Source organism: Lonchura striata, chromosome Z, assembly GCF_050655825.1.
Source record: "Lonchura striata isolate lonStrDom1 chromosome Z, ASM5065582v1, whole genome shotgun sequence".
Classification (NCBI taxonomy): domain Eukaryota; kingdom Metazoa; phylum Chordata; class Aves; order Passeriformes; family Estrildidae; genus Lonchura; species Lonchura striata.
In genome coordinates, this window is record NC_140740.1 from 65517016 (window position 1) to 65540885 (window position 23870).

The 23870-nt window shown below is 34.4% G+C and overlaps 1 protein-coding gene across 1 annotated transcript in view; it reads right to left on the reverse strand.

The window, feature by feature from the left end:
- The window catches only part of CNTLN (centlein), a 218847-nt gene that overhangs the window by 125790 nt on the left and 69187 nt on the right, over positions 1 to 23870 (reverse strand). Inside the window, 1 exon segment of the mRNA XM_085568035.1 lies at positions 19765 to 19924. Within this exon segment, the coding sequence (XP_085424161.1) occupies positions 19765 to 19924 (160 nt within the window).

Consider the following 23870-nt stretch of genomic DNA (forward strand, 5'->3'; position numbering starts at 1 on the left):
TCAGTTGAGTTCTCGAAAGTTTATTAATAGAGATTTTTGTGTACTTGTGAAAAAGTGGACAAAACAGCCTTGACCATTCAAAGAGCATGACTCAGACCTATGTATCAAAACAGGAAGAAATTTTCTACAATAGGCTTTAAAACTTGTATTTAGTTTTACTTAAGGCAGTGTAATAGCTTCATTTTGACACAGTTCATGATGAACACAGCAGTCTAATTTACTTTCCCCTGAGGAAACAGAAAAAGACACTGTCGGGGGCTAACCTTGGCAAAGGGTCAAACACCCACTCAACTGCTCTCCCACTTTCCTTCCCCACTAGGATAGGAGAAAACAGGATGATAAAGCTTGTGAGTTTACCACTCAGCATCATGGGCTGGCTCAACTTAAAAAAATATATTTAAGTTGTTGCCCCTTAGAATATATTTACATTGTAAGAAATAAAGAAAAAAAACTTAATCAACACCATCTTCCCTATCCAAAAGAAGCTCCCAGCTTCCCAGGCATAATTTCATTCCATCACTCCTGACTCTTTTACCACCTGCTGAGCCATTCAGGTAGAAGGTTTACAATCAATGCTTAACAGCTCCCATTGGGCCAGTCTTTCTTCTCACACTTTTCTCCATCTCCAGCATAGGGCCTCTTCACAGGCTGGAGTCCTCCAGGATAAACCTATTTCAGAGCAGGTCTTCCACAGACCACAGCTCATGTAAGAGAGGAACCTGTTCCAGCATCGACTCCCCGCCACAGGCTGTGGCTTCCAAAAGCAAATATCCACTTGCTCTGGGCTCCTTCACAAGCTATATTATTGACATCTGCTCCACAGTGATCCTCTCCCTGGGCTGCAGAGAAATACCTGTTTCCAGCACATGAAGCAACTCCTCTCTCTCCTCCTTCCTGACCTTTACGTTTGCCAGGCTGCTTCTTACCTTCTGTTTCTTAACTCTATACTACCTGTTTTTTCTTAAGCACATTTTCACAGAAATTCCCACCCCATGCTCCTGAAGAAATATTCTAAAGTGTGTCTTTTCCCAAAACTAACATACAGTATACATCATTAAGAATGAACAAGCTATATATTTTTCAAAGAAAATATTCTGAGATACCATATTTGAATAAATTAGACGATTTCTCAGGAAGCAGACATGATGATCCACCATCGTATATTATTTATGCCATTTAGAATCACATTCACCTTTGCAACCTTGTTAACAGTTTCCCATAATCTACATGATCACAGTTAGTCTGACAACTATCCAGATAGATGAAGAGTCTGAACACAATGAAAATCACCATGATTTCAGTTAAATTAATAGATCCATTTAAATAATGGAATTATTTATAGATGTCACTCATTTACTACAGCTCATAGTTGTTATTGTTATTTAATGCCTAAATTAAACAGTGAGACTCCATGAAAGAGGAAATTCAGCACTATACAAAGCTGCATGTATAAACTTCAAAGGACACTGATGTCGTTCTTCCTAGAAAAAAATATTATATTCCACTCTAAAAGTCAAGAATTTGGGAAAAAATATTTTCCATTTAAAAAAACATAATAATAACCATTTATATTTCTCTCACTTTCCTTACAGTGAAAGATGGTCATTCTAATAAACACCACAAAATATCTAATAAATATTAATTTTAGCAAATCTACAAAGAATTTATCCTGCAAATAGTTCATTTAATTAAGAATCCCTTATTCAGTATTTAATAAGGTAAAACCTTCTACTCCCAACAGCTATTTTAACAAGTCTTTGGCAGATAACACAAGAACTATTCAAACAAGCTTCCAGAATTATAAGCAGCGTCAACAGATATTAAAATTATTATCTGGACCCTTGAGCAAAAACGTTTGGCTTCACCAGCCTGACTTACACACAAATACACCAGACAATAAAACTACTTTACCTCATGCTTTCTTCAAGTCCTTATATTGTTGCTTTCCAGAGTATCTGTAGTGTACAAATTATGCTAGGTTAAGATCCACTTTCTTCAATTTTTTGTGCAAAAGCTCCAGTTCAGATTCTTGCACTGTAATATAGCACTCCAGCTCCCTTAAAGAAGGCTGTTGAAATACCTAGGAAATGACAGTACAGGTATATTACACTGGTAACAAAAAATCACATACGTAACACACCATTTACATAAAACCGCCTAGAGAAACATATTAACAATATTACAGAAACATGTAAAAGCTGCAAATAATTCTGCTGTCATAAATGACTTATGAATCCATAATCAAAACCAGACCCCAAAATATTAAGGAAACATTTTTACACCACCACCATATTTTCTAAATCTAAATTTACATTCTTAACAATGGTTGTTTTATACAGGTATTTCTTCTGCAATAACTTATTCTACTTATTAGACGGTATTTTGTATGTCATATCCTATTAAATTCCTGACAAAATATTGCACTTTCTGGACTTGTTTCTGGTGAAACTTCAAGTTGTAAGTATCACTAACAAAAAAACCTTAACTGCTTATTCTGTAACCAAACTTATTGTTAGTTAAGAACTGCTTCAGAAAAGCACTTTTTTACTGTAAATCTACAACTTGTAGCCATTACATCCTTACACAGAACAAATGTTGTGGTTAAACTGCAGAGTTACAGAAAAAAAGAGATTGTAGGTCACAGTGTTACTCAAGGTTGGTTCTTTATTTTGTTAAACCATTGAATTCCAGGACCTTTCCTAGCTATAAATCCATGTGCAGCACTTCCTTGGCACAATACAAGGCTGCTGCACACTGATCAACTTACCTGTTCAGAGAGGACACATTTCACTGGTAGCAGCACTCTTAGTTATATCCCTGATATACAGAAGCAGACTCATGTATGCATGACCAAGAGTGGTCAAATTACCATGGCTTGACAACTGACTTCTTGTCAGTTGAATTTTCATTACCTGGTGTGATCACACCCCACTCTGTAACAATCACGGGGCAAAGCTTTGTTTGCTTAGTGTAAGCAGCAGCAATATGCCTGCTGAGTCACCTTATGGAAATCACAAGTGAAATGCTTTAGCTCAAACTTTCTCCTCAGTGCGATAAGGCTGGGGACAGACATTCATCTTCTAACAGCTGTGCCAGACAAAGATGATATCATTATCATTTCCACACGGTCAATGCATCCAGGTAGCTGGAGGAGGAATGATGTAAACAGCCTTCCTAACTGATTGCATAACTTAAAGGGCTGGTTAGTTTAAAAGTCAATGGAAGTGGCTTGAGCTGACCTTGGACTGCATTGATGAGGGGAAACTCATGAAACTCTATTGCCAGTGGTGTTTGATAGCAATGAGCAGCTGGCAAGCAGTAGTGTCTTCAACCAACAAACTTGACCCAGAAGACATGTTCTTAAGACTAACTGTAAGTTTTATTTTATCCCTTATTAACAAGATCCTGACAACATCACTTGCTTGCAATTGTTTGTGCATATTAAGACAAATACTCATTTCAAGAGAGAAAATAAAAAATGGTACAATTATCACATGGCACTATGATCTCAAATGTACATTTCCCACTTAAAAAAGTCAGGTATACCGATAAAAATTAGAAAAAGCAGTGTAAAAAAAAAAGTAAGTAAATAAATCTCCAAATTCATGCCAATCAAGAAGCGAAGTGGTCTAAAGTTGATTCAAACCAATTAAGCATACACCTTAGTAAGCTTACTATTTGTCAGAAACAAACGAATGGATATAGCCATTTTATTTATGCAGAATATGCTTTTCATAAAGCCTAAGATAAACTCACTATTTCAACAAATTACAAATTAAAGATATTGGGTATTTGTTTTAGAAAAAACACAACTCTTCACACAGTAACTGTTAGAAATTTGTCAGACAGTAAAAGTTGCCCATGCTTTTGCTGACTGTTCCTTAAATACATTCTGTTCCTCATTTTGCATAGTTTAGGCCATATGTAGTTGCAAACAGATGTCATTACCACCTATGATCAGTAAAATGCCTATTTATAACCATTAGCTCATTAAAACACAAGAGTTAAAAAAAGAAAAACAAGAAAATGAGGAATAGAAAAAGCATGTAATCAAAATAATGCTTTAAAGAAAACTGGACTTCATGTTTGTTTGAACAAAACCTGAGTTATATAAAAATTTTAAAAAAAATCCAATAAAACCTAGAAGATATAAATGGTGTCAGCAGAAAAAGGAAATGTAGTTATACTCAGGTTCTGGAATTGATTTTATTATATACTTGAACTTTACTCTTTCTTTTTTACAAAAGAGAAATACACCTACAGCTTGACACACACATCTTACTGATTTCTCAGATACTTGTAAAAAAAAGAGCTCCATGTGAAACACAAGCTTTAGAACTATGCTGTTAACTAAAAAAAGAACCAACAACTTCAATCTGTTACAATTTAAATTCACATAACTGTTACTTTAAGAAGTCTACACCTATTAAGTGCTCATAGAATTATTTAACTTTAAAAGGACATTTAATATCCTCGAGTCCAACTCTTGCTGCTGACTTTTAAGCCATAAGAATTACAGAAATTCCACTAATTATTAATTTCTTATTGCATTATTACTTTTTATTTTCTTGTTTAAAAAAACAAAATACTGAGTACTTTAAAACATACCTCAATTTAAGTTGACTCCCTTAGTCAGAGACTACATTAAACCTGCTCCTCTATGTCATGCAGGTTCTGCTATTGACTTCAATAGGACCAATATATGAACAGTATTATTCTTCATTTGCCTTGATGTTATTTTCCTACTCTTTTCTTCTTCCAAAAGAGATTTGTAGAAACTGCCATGCTGTGATACTTATTAAATAAAATACTGTAAAGTATTTTTATGGTAAATGTATGGTAAATTTATTTATTTATTTTCTAATAAAATGGTCTTATTACAGTCTCTGCCCACATGGCTATACCGACACATTTCTTGGAAAACTAAATCCAACAAATCAAGTCTTGGATCTTAAATAACACCTACAAAATGCCTGTGCTTTTACCTTAAAATATTCAGTAGATTGCTGTTACCAAAACATACTTACCGATAGAATTTAGGTCTACAATATCCTCAAAACCTGCTCAATTTTTTAACCATACCTGTGAAATTTTTTCAGTTTCAGAAATTCTAAGAACCCAGATGTAACTGATGATATCAATTTAAAAACAAAAATTTTACTTATCAATGGTCTCCAGCTCAAATAGCATTTGGTATAATTTTCTGCTAAACTTAACGTATCTTTAAATAATTGAGTAATATTATTTTCATTTTCCTAGCCTAAAGACATTGTTTATTCAAAAATAAGAAAATGTTGAACATTAATTTTTTTAGACAAGAAAGTAGACCTTCCCAAGACAGAAAGCTGGGTGAAATTTCTCTCTCTGTTGTTTTGTTTTGGATTTATGTCAATTTAATTTACTACTTCCAGACTTCTGTGGTCCAAGTATCTTTGGATAAGAGCAAAAAAAAATAATTAAAGATTATTAAACCCAAATTATTTAGTGAAAAGATTTGGTTACTGTAAGAACAACCAACTTCTTCTGTATAAACACATTACTCTATCAGCAAACCAGAGTTATAAGATCAATGCATGAAGAAAGAGCAGCATTTTTCCAAGGCATATAGTGACAGCACAAGGGACAATGACTTCAAACTGACAGAGGGGAGATTTGAATCCGATATGATGATGAAATTCTTTACTGTGAGGGTGATGAGGCACTGAACAGGTTGCCCAGAGAACCTATGGATGGCCCAACCCCGAGCAGTGTTCAAGGCCAGGTTGAATGGGGCTTTAAGCAACCTGTTCTAGTGGGAGGTGTCCCTGCCCATGGCCACGCTGAGGTGAAACAAGATGATCTTTAGGTTCCCTGCAAGACAGGCCACTCTACGATTCTATGGAATGCAATTCCATCAGATCCTCAAAGAGAGATGTGACCTCTTCTTGGCTTTTCACTTTTTACATCTAAACTCTAATTTGTAAAACTAAGAATTACGTGAAGAATTATAAATACTAAGGCCAAAATGGCAAATAATTTGAGCTACAATGGAACAACAACTTTAAAATCCTAACACTATCAGGGAAAAAAAAAAAAAGCAGAATAGTCAGTTTCAAAACTACATAAATCAGTCAATATCCAAGATCTGTATGAAGGATGGAGTCCAGTTTCACAGTAAAGATCAGAAATTTGCAATCCAGAAAATTGCAGTCTGAGAGGCAGCACCAGGTTCTTCTGCTGCTTTAGAATTATCATTGTAGATTTTTCATATTATGAACTGAAATAGTAACTCACAGAGTAATTCAACAGAAAGATCCACGAAGTTCACTTCCTAAAGTCTATTCTGAATCCTGTGTCTAAAAATAAAATTTTTATGAGACAATCATTTCAGCATATACATAATGGTGACCCTCCTCACAGTCTTTCCATCTACATGCTGAGTGCAGCAATTAAAAAGCTTTCTCTTAGGTTTAAGCATCTTAGAGTCCAACTGTATTACCAGGCCTAGCTTAACAGAGCAATGGTTTCCTCTTTCACACAGCAAAATCAGTTTACATCACGTGCTATTTTACGAAAGATCATTTGTCTACTGAAACTCACCTCAGAGGCAAAATATATATACTAAATAAATGTCAGAACTTGTATTTGTTTTAAACAACAAATATGAGCAAGAAAATATTTATTTCTATAAAGCAGATGTCTCACTACTCTTACATGTCTTTTCACATTAAGACTATGCTGATTGTTTTCTGGATGCATTAATCAAGCTGAAGCACAAGCACCATCTTTGTAAGGAACCTGTAGTATATAGGTATATCCACAGTATATCCACAGCCTTACAAAAGGGAATCAATTACCATTGCTGTCACCTATTAAAAGTAGTACAAACAATATGAAAAAATACAGTTATGCTCCATTATACTTCTATTCTGCATGACTTTTCTACACTGGCAAAAGAGAGCAGGTACCAAAGGAATGGATAACTAAGAGCTTCAGGACTAATTGCACAGCCTAACATGTAATGTCCTTATGCCTTCTGGTGCTCAGCTTTCTCAGCACAAAGCTGTGCTAAGATCAATTGCACCATACCAACACTGTGAGCTAGAAGAGGAAAGAGCCTGGGTAGTCCTTCTGTGACTTAGATGCAAGCTCAACTCCACTTCAAACTGGTCAGAAGGCACACTATGGTTTAGCAAAAGCTAAAGTCTCAGCAACAGAGCAGAGTTCAGACATACAGCTCAGACCAGAAAACAGGTGTACAAGATTACCAGAATATCTGATTTAGGAAAACAGTAATTTTGACCTATGTCGCTCAACTGGACTATGACCCATACCTAAAAGTTTTCTTCAGTCAAAACTCTTGGAATCTAATGTCATATGCCAAGCAAAGCCATAATGAATGAAATGATCAGGAGTTTCCTGTTACTCTGTTACCGAGTTAGACATCTACCAAGCTGAGTCACAGGCAGTGCTCACTACAGCATCTTTTGCAAACTCATTTCTGCAGCTTGGGCATCCCACTGTCACAGCCTCATGTCTATTTATGGCAAATACATCTAAGATGGGCAGCAAGTCTTGAGGAACAACTTACCCAGCCTGGACCTTGATCTCATGTATCCCCCTGAGTGGACAAAATGTCCTACAAGTGAGAAAAAGGGTTTCCACCATCCATTCACTCTCATCAGACTTGTATTTGCCATCCTCCAAAATTCACATGATTTATATAGGAAAAAGAACACTCTCATCCTCTAATATAGAACAGGGAGTTGAAAAAAGGATGCAATTCCTTTCTGAAGGCCATGTGGCCACTAGATTTCCCAAATCAAGTTTGAATGATTTTATTCATCGGGAAGATTACACCTCCTGGTATGCAATTATTGGGAAAAATATGCAATTACAAGATAAGAAAACCACTTTGTAGTCTGGAAAAAAAACATTTAGAAGAATCATCATTGAAAAAGTAAAGACAAGACTGGATTTCATTAAGCCTTTTTGTCAAACTAGCCACACATTTCCTCATGCATTTGTTGAACTGCAACTTTTTACTAGCAAGTACACAATAAAACTGGATCTTCTTCCATAAAACTGATCACAGCACAGCAAGCAAAAATTGAATACATCAGTCCTATTTGCTCTAATACATTATAATTAGTAAACATTAACAACAGCCTGTAACACTACAGAAGTCCAAGTAACCATTGATTAAAATATCTTTCTTCTTTTGGAACAAGGATTTACAACTGTGGTTTAAAAGTTTCTAGTAAGTATCATGGTTTTTTATTCTTCTTTTTTTCTTAAGAGGTCTTACAGCATTTTATCTGGCATTTTAGTTTTTAAAAAGCTTATGAACAAGTTACCAGAACAATTTAACTAGACCAAATATACCAAAATTAAGAAAGTCTTTCTTCAAAGATTTGGATCTTAAGATATACATAGATACACAGACAGATAGACATATAGATATATATCCCCACAGTGGAAGTTACCAGATAAGTTTAAAAGAGAACATTTTTCTGAGTTTTTTTACTGAGTCTCAGCACTGCAAAGGAAAAATACATAAACCTTTATATAACAGTGAGGCTGGTCCAAAAAAAGCAACTTTGTTGTCTGCTGAACTATTCACTATTATCACAAGTAAAAATCAAACCTGTGCACTAATGGTGTAAACTAGGGACTGTGCTTGTTATGCATTATCATCTCTGTACATTACAACCTCAATCATACTCAAACAAATTCACTAAAGTGTGGTTTTCAATCTGCTAACTATGCATTCCATAATAGCCTGTAATTATTAAAAACTGACAAGAAAGCTACGCCACCTGTGTTTATGTGAAGCCAGGTAATGAAAAAAACAACAACGCTGTCATCACCTCTCAATTCCTGATTGCATTATCAAAACTGTAGCCGAGTTTGGCATCTGGGTGTGACCTTGTTAACTGCTAGGGTAATTAAATTTATTCTATTGGGAAAAGGGATGATAAATTATTAGCAAGAAGATTTTGTTCACATTTTATTAAATTGGCCTGTCAAAGGGTCGGCCAAATTATCAAGGGCCTCATTTATTGGAGGCCAGCCATATTGCCACATCTGTTACAATTATTTATAATTTCAGCAGTTGAAAACCAACTGAGTTCGGCATCCGCCATGTAAAGTAATTTACAAATTATCTGATGAGGGAGTGTTTTAGCTTCTCCCTCATTTCTAGCCAGCAGAAAGCAGCGCTGTAATTACAGAACACGATTAGGTTCTTTGGGGAACTTATCTTGCACTCATAGCCATAGTAAGATGCAGCAAGAACATATGGAGGAGCTTGTGCTTCTACTCCCTGAAGCTCGTGACCCGCCTGCCGCTGAGCCCTTGAGTTGAATTTGAATGAGAGTGCCATGGCTAATGTTCTACACATGCACCATTTATGCCACAAAACAAATCGGATCACTGTTAATTATGAAGCAGCTATAATCAGGCCTTCACATCTGTGTAATGTGAAGCGCAGTAGGCTGTATTCCAATAATGTATGACTACCTTTGGGTCGCAAATTGCGAGCCATATTGCCTCAGTAGTAGTTACTGAATTCAAAGTAAGTCCTTTGATAAAAGCCCATCACAAAGATATTTTTATCCATTTTTTTTTTAAACACAAGCCTTTCTTTATCAGCTATTGACCAGAACAGTTAAAGCATATGGCACAAGTTCATTAATGAACAGTAGCACACAGCACTCTAATTTAATGAAACCACTTGAGCCATAAAAATCAGATTTAGTTAATTCCCCCCTTCCCTTTTTTTTCTTTTCTGCATCTAGCCTATACCCTGGACTCCAACATAATGTCATGGGTGATCTTGCTGTAAAATATAATTATTTTCTCATACATTTAAAAACAGATTTTATATTTTAAGAGCCTGTGCACTTTGCAACGTGGAATGAGAGGGTTTGGGTGTGTGTGAGGACAAATGAAAAGAAACTGAAAATTGGAAAGAAATGCCCAAGTACTTTCCTCTTCATAACCCAAAATTTAAGCTGATAACTATATATTAATAGTCTGTATATAATTTCTATTTTAAAAATTGTCTGGCAGCTGTCTTCTAACAAAAAAATATTCTTTTTTCAGTGAAAAATCTTTCTGTTAGAAAGCAGCTAAACAAGCAGCACCCAGATGGCAAACCAGCTACAGTTTAATTAATCCACTAAAAGCCATTCAGTTTTCAGTAAGGGTAATGTAATTTTGAATAATTGTAGGGAAAAAAATCACTAAACGTTCTTAAGTTTTATTATAGCAGTATGAATAGTGCCACTATAGAGTAGTTAAAGTTGAGTTGCTCTTTGCATTATAAACCCCACATTTTCAGTATCTTGGTCCTTTTGATTCCTGTACATTGAATATAGATAAATGGAATGTCAAATTAAACAAGAATGAAAATATTCTTCAAAACGGTGCTTTTTTTCTGTCTTTTTAGCACTCTAGAATAGGATGTAGACTACTTTTCAAAACTTATACTACTTCCTAAAGTACACTGCATTTCTTTCCTTTCTTAAAAAGTAATTTCAAAAGCTGCACAAAATCATTGTTCCTTGTTTTACAGAAAACACATACCTGCATCCTGGCACACATACAACATTGCAGGTGACGTTCCAAATTGTCATAATAAAAAACACAGATATACATGAAATTTCATTTTTTGATGAGCAAGTGCTAGTATACTGTGATCCCAACAGCAACAATGACTTCATAGATTTCATTAGACAAGTTATAATGCCACACAGCTTTTCTGAGGCAAAGAACCACTTAGAAGACAGTCCTTTGTAAGTGTATTATCTCAGCACATATGCAGTTCAAAGCCTTTACAGACATTTAGAAAAATAATTATATTTTAAGAAATGCCTTTATTTTCTCTTTTGCATCTTATTTAAAGGACATGTATACAAAACATTGTAAATACAGTTTACAACACATTGGCATAAGAAAACAAGTTTGGAAAGCAGAAAACTATTGCTGCTGCTCTGACCAGTCTTTTTAAAAATGTTTTTCTGTAAGCCACTACAATTAATTTGATATAAAATAAATAACAAAATAACAAAATAAAAATTACATCATTACTATTGAAAATTCTATGAGTTGCAAATGTAAAGTTAAAATTGTACTTACCTATGTATTTCAAGCACTAAAAAATACTGTTACTTTTCTGTCACAGATTTGAGCATGGAAAAAGACAACTTCATGAACTGCATTTAGTAACTGTCCTTATTATAAGGATAATAATCTGAAAATAACAGACAGTTATATATAACTCTTTTGCATTCCTTAATGTGCTTCATGTTACATAGCAATAATATCTATTATGATTTTATTTCATCTTGTCCCTTACAAATATCTTTTTACTGGAGTATTTGTTAGTGCTTTAAAAACTACATTTTCACTTCTTTTTGATGATATTAAATTACTTTTTTAACGAATTGAGCATGTCTAGAAACTGGAAGACAATTCTGTCAAGTTTTGACCTACAAAGGGTGCAAAAATAAGAAATTTTTATTGTATACAAATTAAATTTATACATTTTCTAACAGTAAAACAAAAATAATTGTAATGTAAAAAGGATTTTGTTAGGAATATGTGACATCTCCTGTTTTTTAACTGTATTAATACCAAGACAGAAAATTAAGCTCAAACATGGACTTCAAATATTCATATTGCAATAGTGGATATATTGGACTAAATCAAGAACTGTCAAAATAAACTAGAGATACCCAGTCAAGCTAAGTTACCATTTATATTTCAGTCAAAACCAGTATTTTAAGGACTCTACTACATAAGTCTAATGAACTGAAACCACTGAAAGACTGATGTTAAAAAACAGTCATACTCTGAAAATATATCTTGATGGATTTTTGCATGACAATAATAGGTGCAGTTTTGAAATATTTCCTTTATGTATTTCTCATAAGGATCTAATTTTGTATTTTAGTTTAAAAATCTAGGGTGCTTTTTGTCTAATAATCTTAAATGACGTATATGTGCAGTCTATGTACTTACATTGTTTTACTGGTATTTTCTATTCTGCCTATTTTTAAAAACTCCATAATGAAAAATTATGATACTGTATTAGGTAGAACACATATCTGTCAAATGCTACAGTTACAAATGGAAACTTTTACATGCCTGTTAATCACTGGTTTTTGATCAAGTGACACTTCTTTGGTGACATAGTCTTTGATGTCTGCATACACATAGAAAGCAGGAGTCAGGGCAGAATGACTGCTTCAATTCAATAAATATACTTACATATTTATTAGTCACAAGGGTAATAGTATATAGCATATTTATACATAGTATAGTTATAGCATACTAACTGAACAACTAAATGCATACTTAGTAAGATGTAAATACGAATTTTCTGTAAATCAGACTGAAATTTTTCATCATACACATTATCAGAATAGCCAAATAAAATGAAACAAGTTTGTTCTCACCAATTAAGGATATAGCATTTTAAAAAGGCATTTTTACCTTTAATGGAAGAAAACAGATATTCTTGCTAACAAAGCCAACACTAAAAATCTAATTTTTGCTTGACCCAGTGTAATCCAGACAAAAAGAAAAGTTCAAACCCAGGAAAGAGTCTCCATAACACACACAACACTGATGAACTCTACTCATAGATACTCAGTATCTGAAGAAGATACCTCACTGCATCAACAGACTGTTAGCATGTCTCACAAGGCTGAACATTCAGCAAGGCATTAATCTGAAAATGTTCAAGAAATCAGTATTTCATAGCAGATATAAAATTGTACTTAAACCAACTTCTCTCCTTAGGAAGGATTGCTTAAAAAATTATAACAGGAAAATTAATAGGTGTCCACACTGCTTTGGTGTCTTGTTAACCAAGCTCCCATTCCAAATCCATTGTATTTTGATGTTTTGTCTCTTGACAGTTGGATGAGTTAGAAGGTTCCTTTTAATTACACTTGACTTCAGAATTTACAAATTACTGGAATTCTGGTTATCTAAGAGGTCAAGAGAAGGTAATCACTGTTTTTCTCCCCTCCAGAAACCCCAGATGGGTAACCAACACAATAATCATTACCTATCTGAAATTTATACTGGATAGTAAGAGTGATGATGCCAAGTTTAGCTGTAATCAAAATCCAGTCAAAAATGAGCCTTATGACACATTAAAGCCTTTGAAAAACAATTACAACTTCTAAACTGGGAAACTACCTGACATTTTGTGAGAAATTTGGAAACAATAATCAATCAACCTTTCATTCTTCCTCTCATTTTCCAAAATTTATACAGGAAGAAGTGAATTACTTTTTGCCTTTTTCCAAGGTAGATCAGAGATCATGTTTCTCAGGCAAAACTAATTAAAAGTCCAAACAGATTGATATTTTAAATGAGTCCAAGTCATTAAACATTTGCACTGAAATCTTTGTGCCTACTGGAATTTATATTTGTATTTATATATGCTCTCTAGAAGTGCAAGTTCATGATTAGCCAATTTCTTATGGAAATAAGTGTTTCACAGCAAAATGAACAGTTCTAAAGTTCATTTATCAAAACAATATAATGTCCTTCCAAATGCATGGAACATCAAGACAGAGTTACTTCCAACTATAACTATATAAGCTCATTAGCTAGACCATACTGGTATGACAATTTGCTGGTTTTATGACTAGCAGTACTTAAGTGGTTATAATTATAGTATCTGAAAGGTAGCATCCTAGTAAGATGAATGGAGAACATCAAAAATATTATGCTTTTTCCTAGCTGGCAGCCCTAATGTAGCTAATGGGGTTTTTTAGTAGTCAGCATTTGTCAGGACAAGACAAATAACATGTCTTTCGCCTTGCACAAACTTTTCCAATCTTTCCTGCTTTGAAAACAGTATTAATAAAAACATATTAAAGTATAAGACTAGCTAAATCTATGTGTAAAACCATATTCACACTATGCATCTTTTAAAACTATAGTTCATATACTTTTTAAGATAACACAAACGTACTATTCAATAATAGTTGATAATGTTCCGATTTTTTTAAAGGAATTTAACATCAGAAAATTTAGAAATGAAAATTAGCTGTCAGCAGATAACTGAAACACCTTCCCAGTTTCCATTTGGCTCCTCATCTTTTCTTTTTCTGTTTTGTAGATCAAATAATATTTAATATTTACATTGAATTATTTTGGGTTTAATGCTCATTTCTGACCCAGTTTTAGAAGAGGCACCATATTGAATCACATTTCAGTAAGCACATTCCAAAATATTCAGAATTGCACAGCATGATGAAACATGTTAACCATTAATAAAGTCAGGTGTATAGAAACAGAATGTGAAACAGACATTAGAGCACTAGAGACAGAACATTGCATAGAATATCCAAAAGAAAAACAAAAATATTGTGTATGATTTATTTCTGAACTAGCAAATTTCACAGAAGAAAATAGTGGAATCTTGACTATATGTATGTGAATGGTTATCCTTCACTTGAATGCAAACAGGACATGAGATCAACCCAGTAAACTTTTTCATCCCCAAGAAAACTTACAGAAATAAGTTTTGTAAGATAAAAATAAATAGGAATATATTTTAAATAATTCCTTACAATATCCTATGACAATTGACAATGGAAAAAAAAGCACTAGGAAGCAACACATAAGTGCTCTGCAAAAATTGTTGACTGACTGTATTTAGAGAATTTCTTTTTAACACATTATAGCTGTCCTTTCTCTGACAGGCAACTTAGATTGTCACAGGTGAAGATACTTAAAAACAAATGAGAAAAGATTAAAGATATTGAAATCAGTACACTGTAAAAATTTAGTCTATATGACACAAGAGCATTATTCATCAGTCAGAAAAGGTAAGTAAGTTAGCTCAGTTATACATAAAATGAAGTATTCCATATTTCTCAGCTATCCTAACAACTTCCTGTATTGATTTACCTGATTTCATCAGAAAACACTTTTTTGGTACATCAATGAAGAGTTACTTGAAATGGAAAACAAAATACCATCAAGAAAGCAAAAAATGCCTAACCAAAGCTAGGACTTCCAGAAGCAAAAGATGGAACTGTAATGGCTACTCACATGTAATGGAAAACACAACCTGATAATGGTGGGAAAAGCAAATACTGACATATATTGAATATGTGTGATGGCAAAATTATCTTAGGTCAGACCAAGGAAAGCTGAGAAACTAAAAAAAAAAAACAAAAAAACCAAAACCCAATGAAACTAAATAATCAACCTATGCTATTATTGGATGGTACGTAAACCAGAATCATAGTGCAATTGGAAAAAAAAAAAACAACCTGCATAGTGAACCAACCGAAACAAATTACCAACACTTAGCAAGTGTGTAGGATTTATTTTAAAGTAGGTTTAGATTGCTCCTATGCACTAAATGCCAGCTAACAGCCAGGGTACATTTTTCAGTTCCATGATCCAAAAGGTATTTAGTTGATACTGTCATTAACTTTTCTATGGCATCATACTGAAGTATGATAGTAGGGTCATTTGGGAGAGTTCTTCAAATATTTCTTCAAAGCTTTCAGTGAGGAACTAACACCAAGGTAGATCCATCTAAAAAAATGTAACAGTAACCACATCATACGCGCTGTGTATAAAACAAGTATTCTCCTGCATTAAATGTTTTATCAAAATGTTCACACCCTAAAAAAGTGTATTACAAAGACCCAAGTAAATAGGATCACAGAATCACTAAGGCTGGAAAAAACCTTGAAGAACATTTAGTTCAAACTTTGACCAAAGCCATCATGTCAACTAAATCATAACACTAATTGCCACATCCAGTTGTTTCTGAATCCAAACATACAGTAATATTGAACATATAGTAATGACATAAATTTTTAAGTTAGTCTAAATTAAGACAAAGTAAAGCTATAATGGAAATTACTACAGCACCATTGCAGAAATCCATGTTACAATCCATGATTTTTATGAGAATATGAAAAGAACAAGGGCAGAAATCAGCTGAAGAAACTCTAGCGTGAAGGTGAAGAGACAGTCCAGACAGACTATATATAACACATTCATGATATTTAGTTTCATTTTATTTATATTCACTTCTCCCCTCAGAAATACTTGAATATTCTGCAGATATCAGTCTACACCATTACACACAGGAACTGCTGTGGTTTAACACCAGTACAGGGTCTTTCAAGCACGAAAATCATTGCCTTGAGCGCACAATTTAATATCACCTTAAGAGACTCAGTCTACCCAGGATTTCTTCAACTTCAACCTATAGGCACAACTGATGCCAAAATCTATTTTCTAGAATGTGACCAAGTGCACTGATGTTTGCCATGCAAAAAACAAAGACTACTGTAATTAACACACTTTCCAAATATAGAGAACAGTCTCTGAGCTTGAACTGAAGTGTGGAAGTCTGTTAAAGATCTGAGCTCCTTAAAACTTTCCCAAAGTAGACATATAAATGACAATACACTTATTACTTATGTGGGCTTCAGCATATTTTACTGCACATACAGTTTCTCTCCTGCCTTATCATATGTGAAAGGACTTAGGCTTTTCATTCTGCTTTGAATAGGAACCTGCACTACCACTAGCATTTACAGATCTATGTAAGTTTAGCATTTATTTTCAGAATTTAATACTGCTTACATAAATACATTTATTTTTAACTATGTTTAAAGGTTGCTGCAGTTACAAAAAAATACTGGATGTGTAAAACAACCATATTATAGTAAACACAGTAACTTGATGTTCTGATGACAATTATGTGGGCTTGAAGGAGAGCAAACTACTTCTACAAGGCACCATGAGAAGGACTACCAAAGGCAAATGCAGGTACAAAATAACAGCTGAAAATGTATCTGTCATGTCTCTATTTTCATCTACTTGCTGATCACTTGATGCAGATTTCTGTGATGTCTCATAACTGGAAATTTACTGTGCTTTCTAATTGCTATAACTAAATAGTTTAATTAGATTACTGCAGAAGCTTTTCTTCATCCAGAAACATGCACGGTACCATTATTCATAGTACGCTCTGAGAGCTGAGTTTCAGGCATAAATTATCATTTCCTGTTGAATGACAATGGTATTTCCACTCCACTAAAAAGGCCTTCCACTGAAAGACTTTTAATCAGTACGATTAACATGGATCCTAAAGGCCACATCAGACCAAGAGAAAGCAGAGCAATATACAAACAAAGGCCTAAAATTGTAAATTTCAGAAAACTGTGATAAACTGGCGAAGGACTTCAGAATCTCTTTTTGTCTTATTATCCCTAGTATTGATTGAAATCTCTCCACCTTGAAATTGTTGATGAGGACAAATCTATTGAGTCTCATTAAATCCAGCATAGGAATGAAGTCCCCAGAGCATTTGGGACCACTAAAGCAGATGCTACACATTTTAGAAAAATATTCTCTATCCTTGAGAATATAAACTACAGCTGCAATATGAAACAGACATCAATTTATTTCCATAAAAGCTCTAATGTAAAGGAGTTATTGTAGAACATAGCATCCTTAAAATTTCTACTTAGAGAAAAAAAGTACATGAAGTCAACCCAACTTGATAAAACAGGTTACAGATCTTTACATGCTGCTCACTACAGCTAGACTTGAAAATCTGTGGTCCTCAATAAATTTACATATAATTCAAAGCAAGTTTACAACCTCAGATTTATTAGAAATTGGTTTTTTTTAGTTTTTTAGTCTCCCGTTTCATAGTACACATCAACATCAGCACAAAAATATGTTTTTCTCAATGGTATCCTGTTAACATGAACTTTAAATATGTGAACGAACCATACTGCCTGAGCTACAGCACATAGTACCTATCTGACCACTAACAGAGGTCATTGATCTTGCTGTAAGGGACAATATATCATAGGATGTACATGCTGATAGGCTCAATGCCATTTGAAGAAGTAGGAAAATATTCCTTTGTGACTGTATTTATGGAATAGCTGACACATCCTTATCTAGCTGTTGCAGACTGCATATTATTAATGCAGGGAAGACAAACAGAACACAGATTTGTCTGTAATAGTTCGTACCTCTCTCATTGAAGCAAAAAAATAGACATTTATATTATTTCTATAGATGCTGAGTTTTCCAAAAGCCTGCTGTGACTTTAGTAGGACTGTATCTCTTGTGATTTGAAAAACCCACATTACTTGACACAATTACAATTGGCTGTTTTATACAGTTCTGATCAGAAATACAGAATAGCAGTGTCATGATAAATTAATTCCTTTCCCCTTCCAAACTTCTCTTAACTCAACTTGCCACAAATATTAGCTCTATTCCACTGTGACTCAGGAACTTCACTTACTCCTTTTTTCACCGTTTTCTTCTCTTTTTTCCATATTTTTTCCAGGTTTGATATTTTACAAAAGGACAACTTAGCAGTTCCACAATAGTAATTCTACTTTTTCAGTGTCTCAAAGGATTCATTTAACACCTTCAGAAGCACTGACTAGAGAATGGAAAATAAACAACTAGCAACTCCTGACACCTATATTCTCATTCTCTTTTATTCTAGAATTTACTCTGTCTTGTCCTAGATAGATAAATTCCTCCTGCCTTGTACATGTTCTGAACAACTTTGACAGAAAGTCAACCTGCAGCTTGACTGAGCTACTACTGCAATGCAGAAATTGTTTAATATCATCACTGTATCATCACTGCAATCAAATAAACAGTAGAGTTTTCTAGGGCGTTTGGGGTTTTTCCACTCTTTTTTATATGCAGCAGCTCTTTATGTTGGCATTCCACACAATTTCAAATTACCTTAGCAAACCACATTACATGGTACAGTGTCAAGTACACAAAAATGTGCTGGGCACTACAAACTGTAAATGCTAAACAAATACAGCTTTGGAAGCCCAGTACTGATTCTGGTTTGACTCAGGTCTAGCTTTACAATTTTATTACAATCTGTACATTCTAAGTAAGATTACAAAAGAAGAAAGATTTTTTTGGGAAAAAGCACTGGCAATATACAACTTCAGAAGGCAGTTCCAAGGTAGTAGAAGGCATGTGAAAGTTGTTTATACAAATTCTTCCTTGCCTTCTTCCTTCTTAATCTTTCTAAAAAGGAAGCAAACATATTTTTTGTATTTCTTAGAGACTGAAAAACATATAAATTCATAAACCTGAAAGAAGTTCTGATTAGTGAGTGTTTGACAGATCATTAGAGTGAGCATTTTCCCTGACATTAACCAAAAACATAAAACTTTCTGCAAATGTGCGCATTGTTCCAAATTTGTTAGCCATTAGTTAGCCATTTCAAAAGATATTATAGCAACAATTTTCCAGTTGGTTTTTATAGAGCAGGTTTTGTATTTTAAACCACTAATATTGTTTGCAGTTCACACAAATACTTTGTTTAGTGGAAAGACTATCTTCCCTTGAACTATAAAAATCAATTTGGAGAACTTAGTAATTGAAAGCTCCTATCATACCAAAGGGGAAGAAGAAAAACATAATTAACACCAAGTCTAATAAAGAAATTTATATGCTTGGCAATGCAATCCTATTTTTCTTCAGATGCAAAAGAAACAAAAAAAAATTTTAAGGCTGATCAATTCAATGTATGCAAGGGGGCATATATGCTGGTATGCAATCAGGCCAATATACTCAGATACTCAACTATATTTTGGCAATAATAGAGAATAATAGAGATATAAAAGATGCAACACTACAAAAGAGCTTTGATTACTCTGCGCATTGATATTGTACAGATGGATATTAAAATGAACCCTATGATCATAAAGCAGAATAACATACTTTTTGATATGTTGTTTTAGCTGTGTGAGCATATTCTTGGTCTTGCAGTACTTTTTGTGTATCAGCATTGAGAGCCTCTAGCTGCTTTATCAGCTCAGCCTGCTGTGTTCTATCCTCAATGTTTTGTCTGCAAAGATTCTGTAGCTCCTCTAACTCCTTCCTGTGGAAAACAAGCAATAAAGAGAAATCAAGAAAAAGAACAATGACCTCTGTTAAAAATTTATATGCAAATAATTTTATTGTAGATAATGAGCTTCCTATCTTCATTTATTTTTCTGTCACTTGCCTTACAAACACTGTAAATTACATATAAAATATTTATTATACACTTTTGAGAAACATGTAAAAAACAGCTAAGTTCAGTTAATATGTTTAGTTAATTTAATGGAATGCCTTTCTATTTCCCTGTAATCCTTTAACTGCTCTAAAATAAACAAATTTTCACTACTTCATCTTTTTCTAATCAATATTCAGTTAACTCTTTAGCAGTACATGTCAAAACGTAAAATACATAGAATACATCAACTGCAAATAAGTTGTTGCATTTTTTGCCTAGAACAATTAGAAAAAGATAAAACTTCTTCCTGAACTCATAGAGTATGTGTGAAGCAACCTTTTTTCTGACATGCATCTACTCCCTAGACACATCAATGTTTGCTGATAAATTACTATTTCTCTGCAGGTACGGCATACTGCAACAACCATAAACAAAGTAAGCAAAACCTTTGGTGCTTATATATATATAATATAACAAAAGCTATATTAAGACAATAATAAGAATGGTGTTGTAATGCAACCATAGGATAGATCTAGTAAAATCACCTTTCTTAATAATTTTACTCTACTTCTGATAGATTTTCAAAATTAAGATCAAAGCACAGTAACACTTTCTATAAATGATTAAAACTTTGAATATTTTCTGCAACATATATTAAAAGTACAGATGACCGTACTAATCCCTGCTTATGTATTTTCTAATTCAAAAGCACATTTCAAACTATTATTATACAGAGATACCAAAATATCTAGTTAGCACTCTAAATAATTTTCTTCCTTCCTTCCTCGAACAATTGTCTTTTTAACCTGTAACACATGTGTAATATTTCTGTGACTGGAATTACCATTAACAGGCATTATCATTGCATTTTTCTAATGCTTCTGGAGATATCCAGGTAAAGACTAGTGTATACAGGGTAAGCAGCAATACCAACTTCTTTGTCTCCTTCCAGGGATAACAGAATGACAAATAAACAATTTTAAGGGAAGTTCACAAAAGTTGTTCTTAAAACCTATATCACTAATTAGTTTGTGATTGAATGATTATTCAATGCAGATACATCTGAATAATTATATAATAATTTAAACTACATGCGCAACATGACAGTCAGTTTTTTGTTAAAAAGCACCATTTCAGAAAGCCTGTTAAGAGAGCAACAAAGGATAACACTTTAAGGACACACTAACCATGTTTACTAGAAACACTAAGTCCTGCTATTCTGAATGAATTGTAAAGTAGTTCCCCAAAGTTAAAAAAGGTAGAGATACACTAAAGACTCCTGATGTACAAAAATGCAACTGCAGTATGTACTGCATATGTAATAATTTAATTCTGTTCAGAAGAAAAGCAGCAGAAATATAGACAGAGTGATATATTAGCACTTTCTGACAGCTCTACAACTGGCTTCCAAACAAACTCTTCTTTAATTTCCCTGACTGCATGTATATATAATAAAAAATAACGCATCTTTTCATTGTAGTTGAAACACAGATTATATTAATTTTGCACAGGTTCTCCAATCAGATCTTCATTTTGTTATGGAAGGGAAAAAACATGAGATAATGTTAAATCCTCAAGACCAGTCTGCTATATTGCTACTCTTTAATTTGTATGCAAACATCAATGCAGTTATCTGTGTCTGTCACCTGAGAATGCAGTATTATGTGTTCTCTAATGGTCTGCTCACAAAGTGTATTAAGGTCAATGGGAATCTTTTTTGTTGACTTTATCAAACTACCAGTTATATCCTTATGGTGAGGCAGTGGGAGGAGGAAATTACATCTTGCAGCCGCACAAGAACCACAGCACAGTCAGAACACATTAACATGTTTGCTTATGTTAAATTCAAGGCTTTTTAAGTGTAAGGAAATTCAGTCACAGTTCCATTACAATACACTTTATAAATCAAACTTTATTTATTCATATATGTACTTTAACTTGCTTTTGTCTTTAGTGAATGAGGCATTATTTTTACATTGTAAATCAATAGGGCAGCCTTCATTTATTTCACTTTTACAGACCAATACGGAAATTATGCTAACCTTTACTGCACTATTCAGTACCAATGTGCAATACAAACAAATACACATAAATAAACACTTTGATAATAGATTAGCTAAATCAATGAGGGGAGTTTTAAATTAGGAACTGCAGGGATCAAAGATGTTTACGAAATGGCAATTGAGGGAGTTGTGGCCTGGACTGGCAGGCAAAAGCAGACAGATAGATACGGACAGAAAAGACCTTGTGATGAGCAATAGAACATTCAGGGAGGATATTCACTTTACGCACATAAATAATGGAGTGTTGACAATATGATGGAGGTTTGTAAGAGTCTCCCTGTTGAGAGGAGAAATGGTTGATAATGTCTTCTCAAACAGCTCATTCTGAAAGAACCAGTGAAGTTCTGGAGAAATGGGTGTGGGGGTCTTCACGTATATCAAGCCATTCAAGTTTGTTGCAGAACTTCAGGGAAAACCGTACAGGCTTACTAGACTTACAAATATTAACTTCTCCATCCAGGGTGGGCTTAAAGCTAATTTTCACAGCCATGCAATGCATGATAGGGGTGAGGGGGACACGTCTTACAGGGGCAATGTAGTAGGTGATTCAGGAAGGCTGTACCTTCCTAGAACCTCAGCCAATGGAGAAAGGAGGAGGAGGCAACATGCAGTCAGGAGTTTAGGATAAAGGAGGCTGTGTCTTCCAAACACCCAAGACAGACCCCATAGGTGTATGGCCAAGTGGACTCTCTCCCTTTATTCAAATAAAGTTTATTCTTGCAGGACTCATCTGTCTCCTTTGTAGAAACTGGCCTTTACAGTATGGAAATAAACTCAACTGGCTGCCTATCTGAAGCTGCTGTTCAATTGAAGCTAGCACACCTTCATGGAAGACAACAGGATGACTGAGAGATCTGCCTGCACCTGCTGGACTCACTGGGATCACAGAGACAAGTTGGGACAACTTTCATGACTGAAGCACTGACACGCATGGAGATACAGGTTCTTTAGGAAGGCCTATGTTCAAAAAGAAGGTTCTGGGAAACTAGAGCAGTCAACTACATCTTAGCCCCTGGGAAGGTGATGGACCATGTAATGGAGACATGATCACTGAGAGTCATAAGGGGAAATGATATTTACAGATTCACAGAATATTATTAGGTAGAAAGGGACCACAATGATCATCAAGTACAACTCTTAAGTAAATGGCTAGTACAGGGACTGAACTTTGATGTTGCTAGCACCATGCTCTAACAAACTGGCCTGGCAGCCTTCTCTGAGGGAATTCCTATCGTAGTGGATAAGAGGTGAGCACCAGATGTTCGTTTTGATTGCAATAAGACTATTTTATGGGACTGTCTGTCCCATAAAATGCAATAGACAGACTGATGAGGTATAGGATACATAAGCAAATAGTAAAGTTCCCTTGAACTGGTAGGACTACTGGGTTTGAAGAGATGTAATCAAGGATGCAAAATCCAGTTCAAGGCCAGGCACTAAAAGAGTAGCCTAGGGGCTAACATTAGGGCCAGCACCTTTTAACATTTTCATTAATGACCTGGACTATGAGACAGAATGCCTTGTGGCAACTTTGCTGATGACACAAAAAAGTGGGATGGGACAACAGATGTTTGGCTGCCATTGAGAGGGACCTTCATAGACCATACAAAAGGCTGGACAGAAACCTTATGAAGTTCAACAGAGACAAGTGCAAATTACTGCCCCTGGGGGGGTTATAATCCTATGTAAAAGCACAATCTGGGAACAGACAAGCTGGAAAGCACCTTATCAGAAAATGCCCTGGGGATCCTAGTGGACACCTGAAT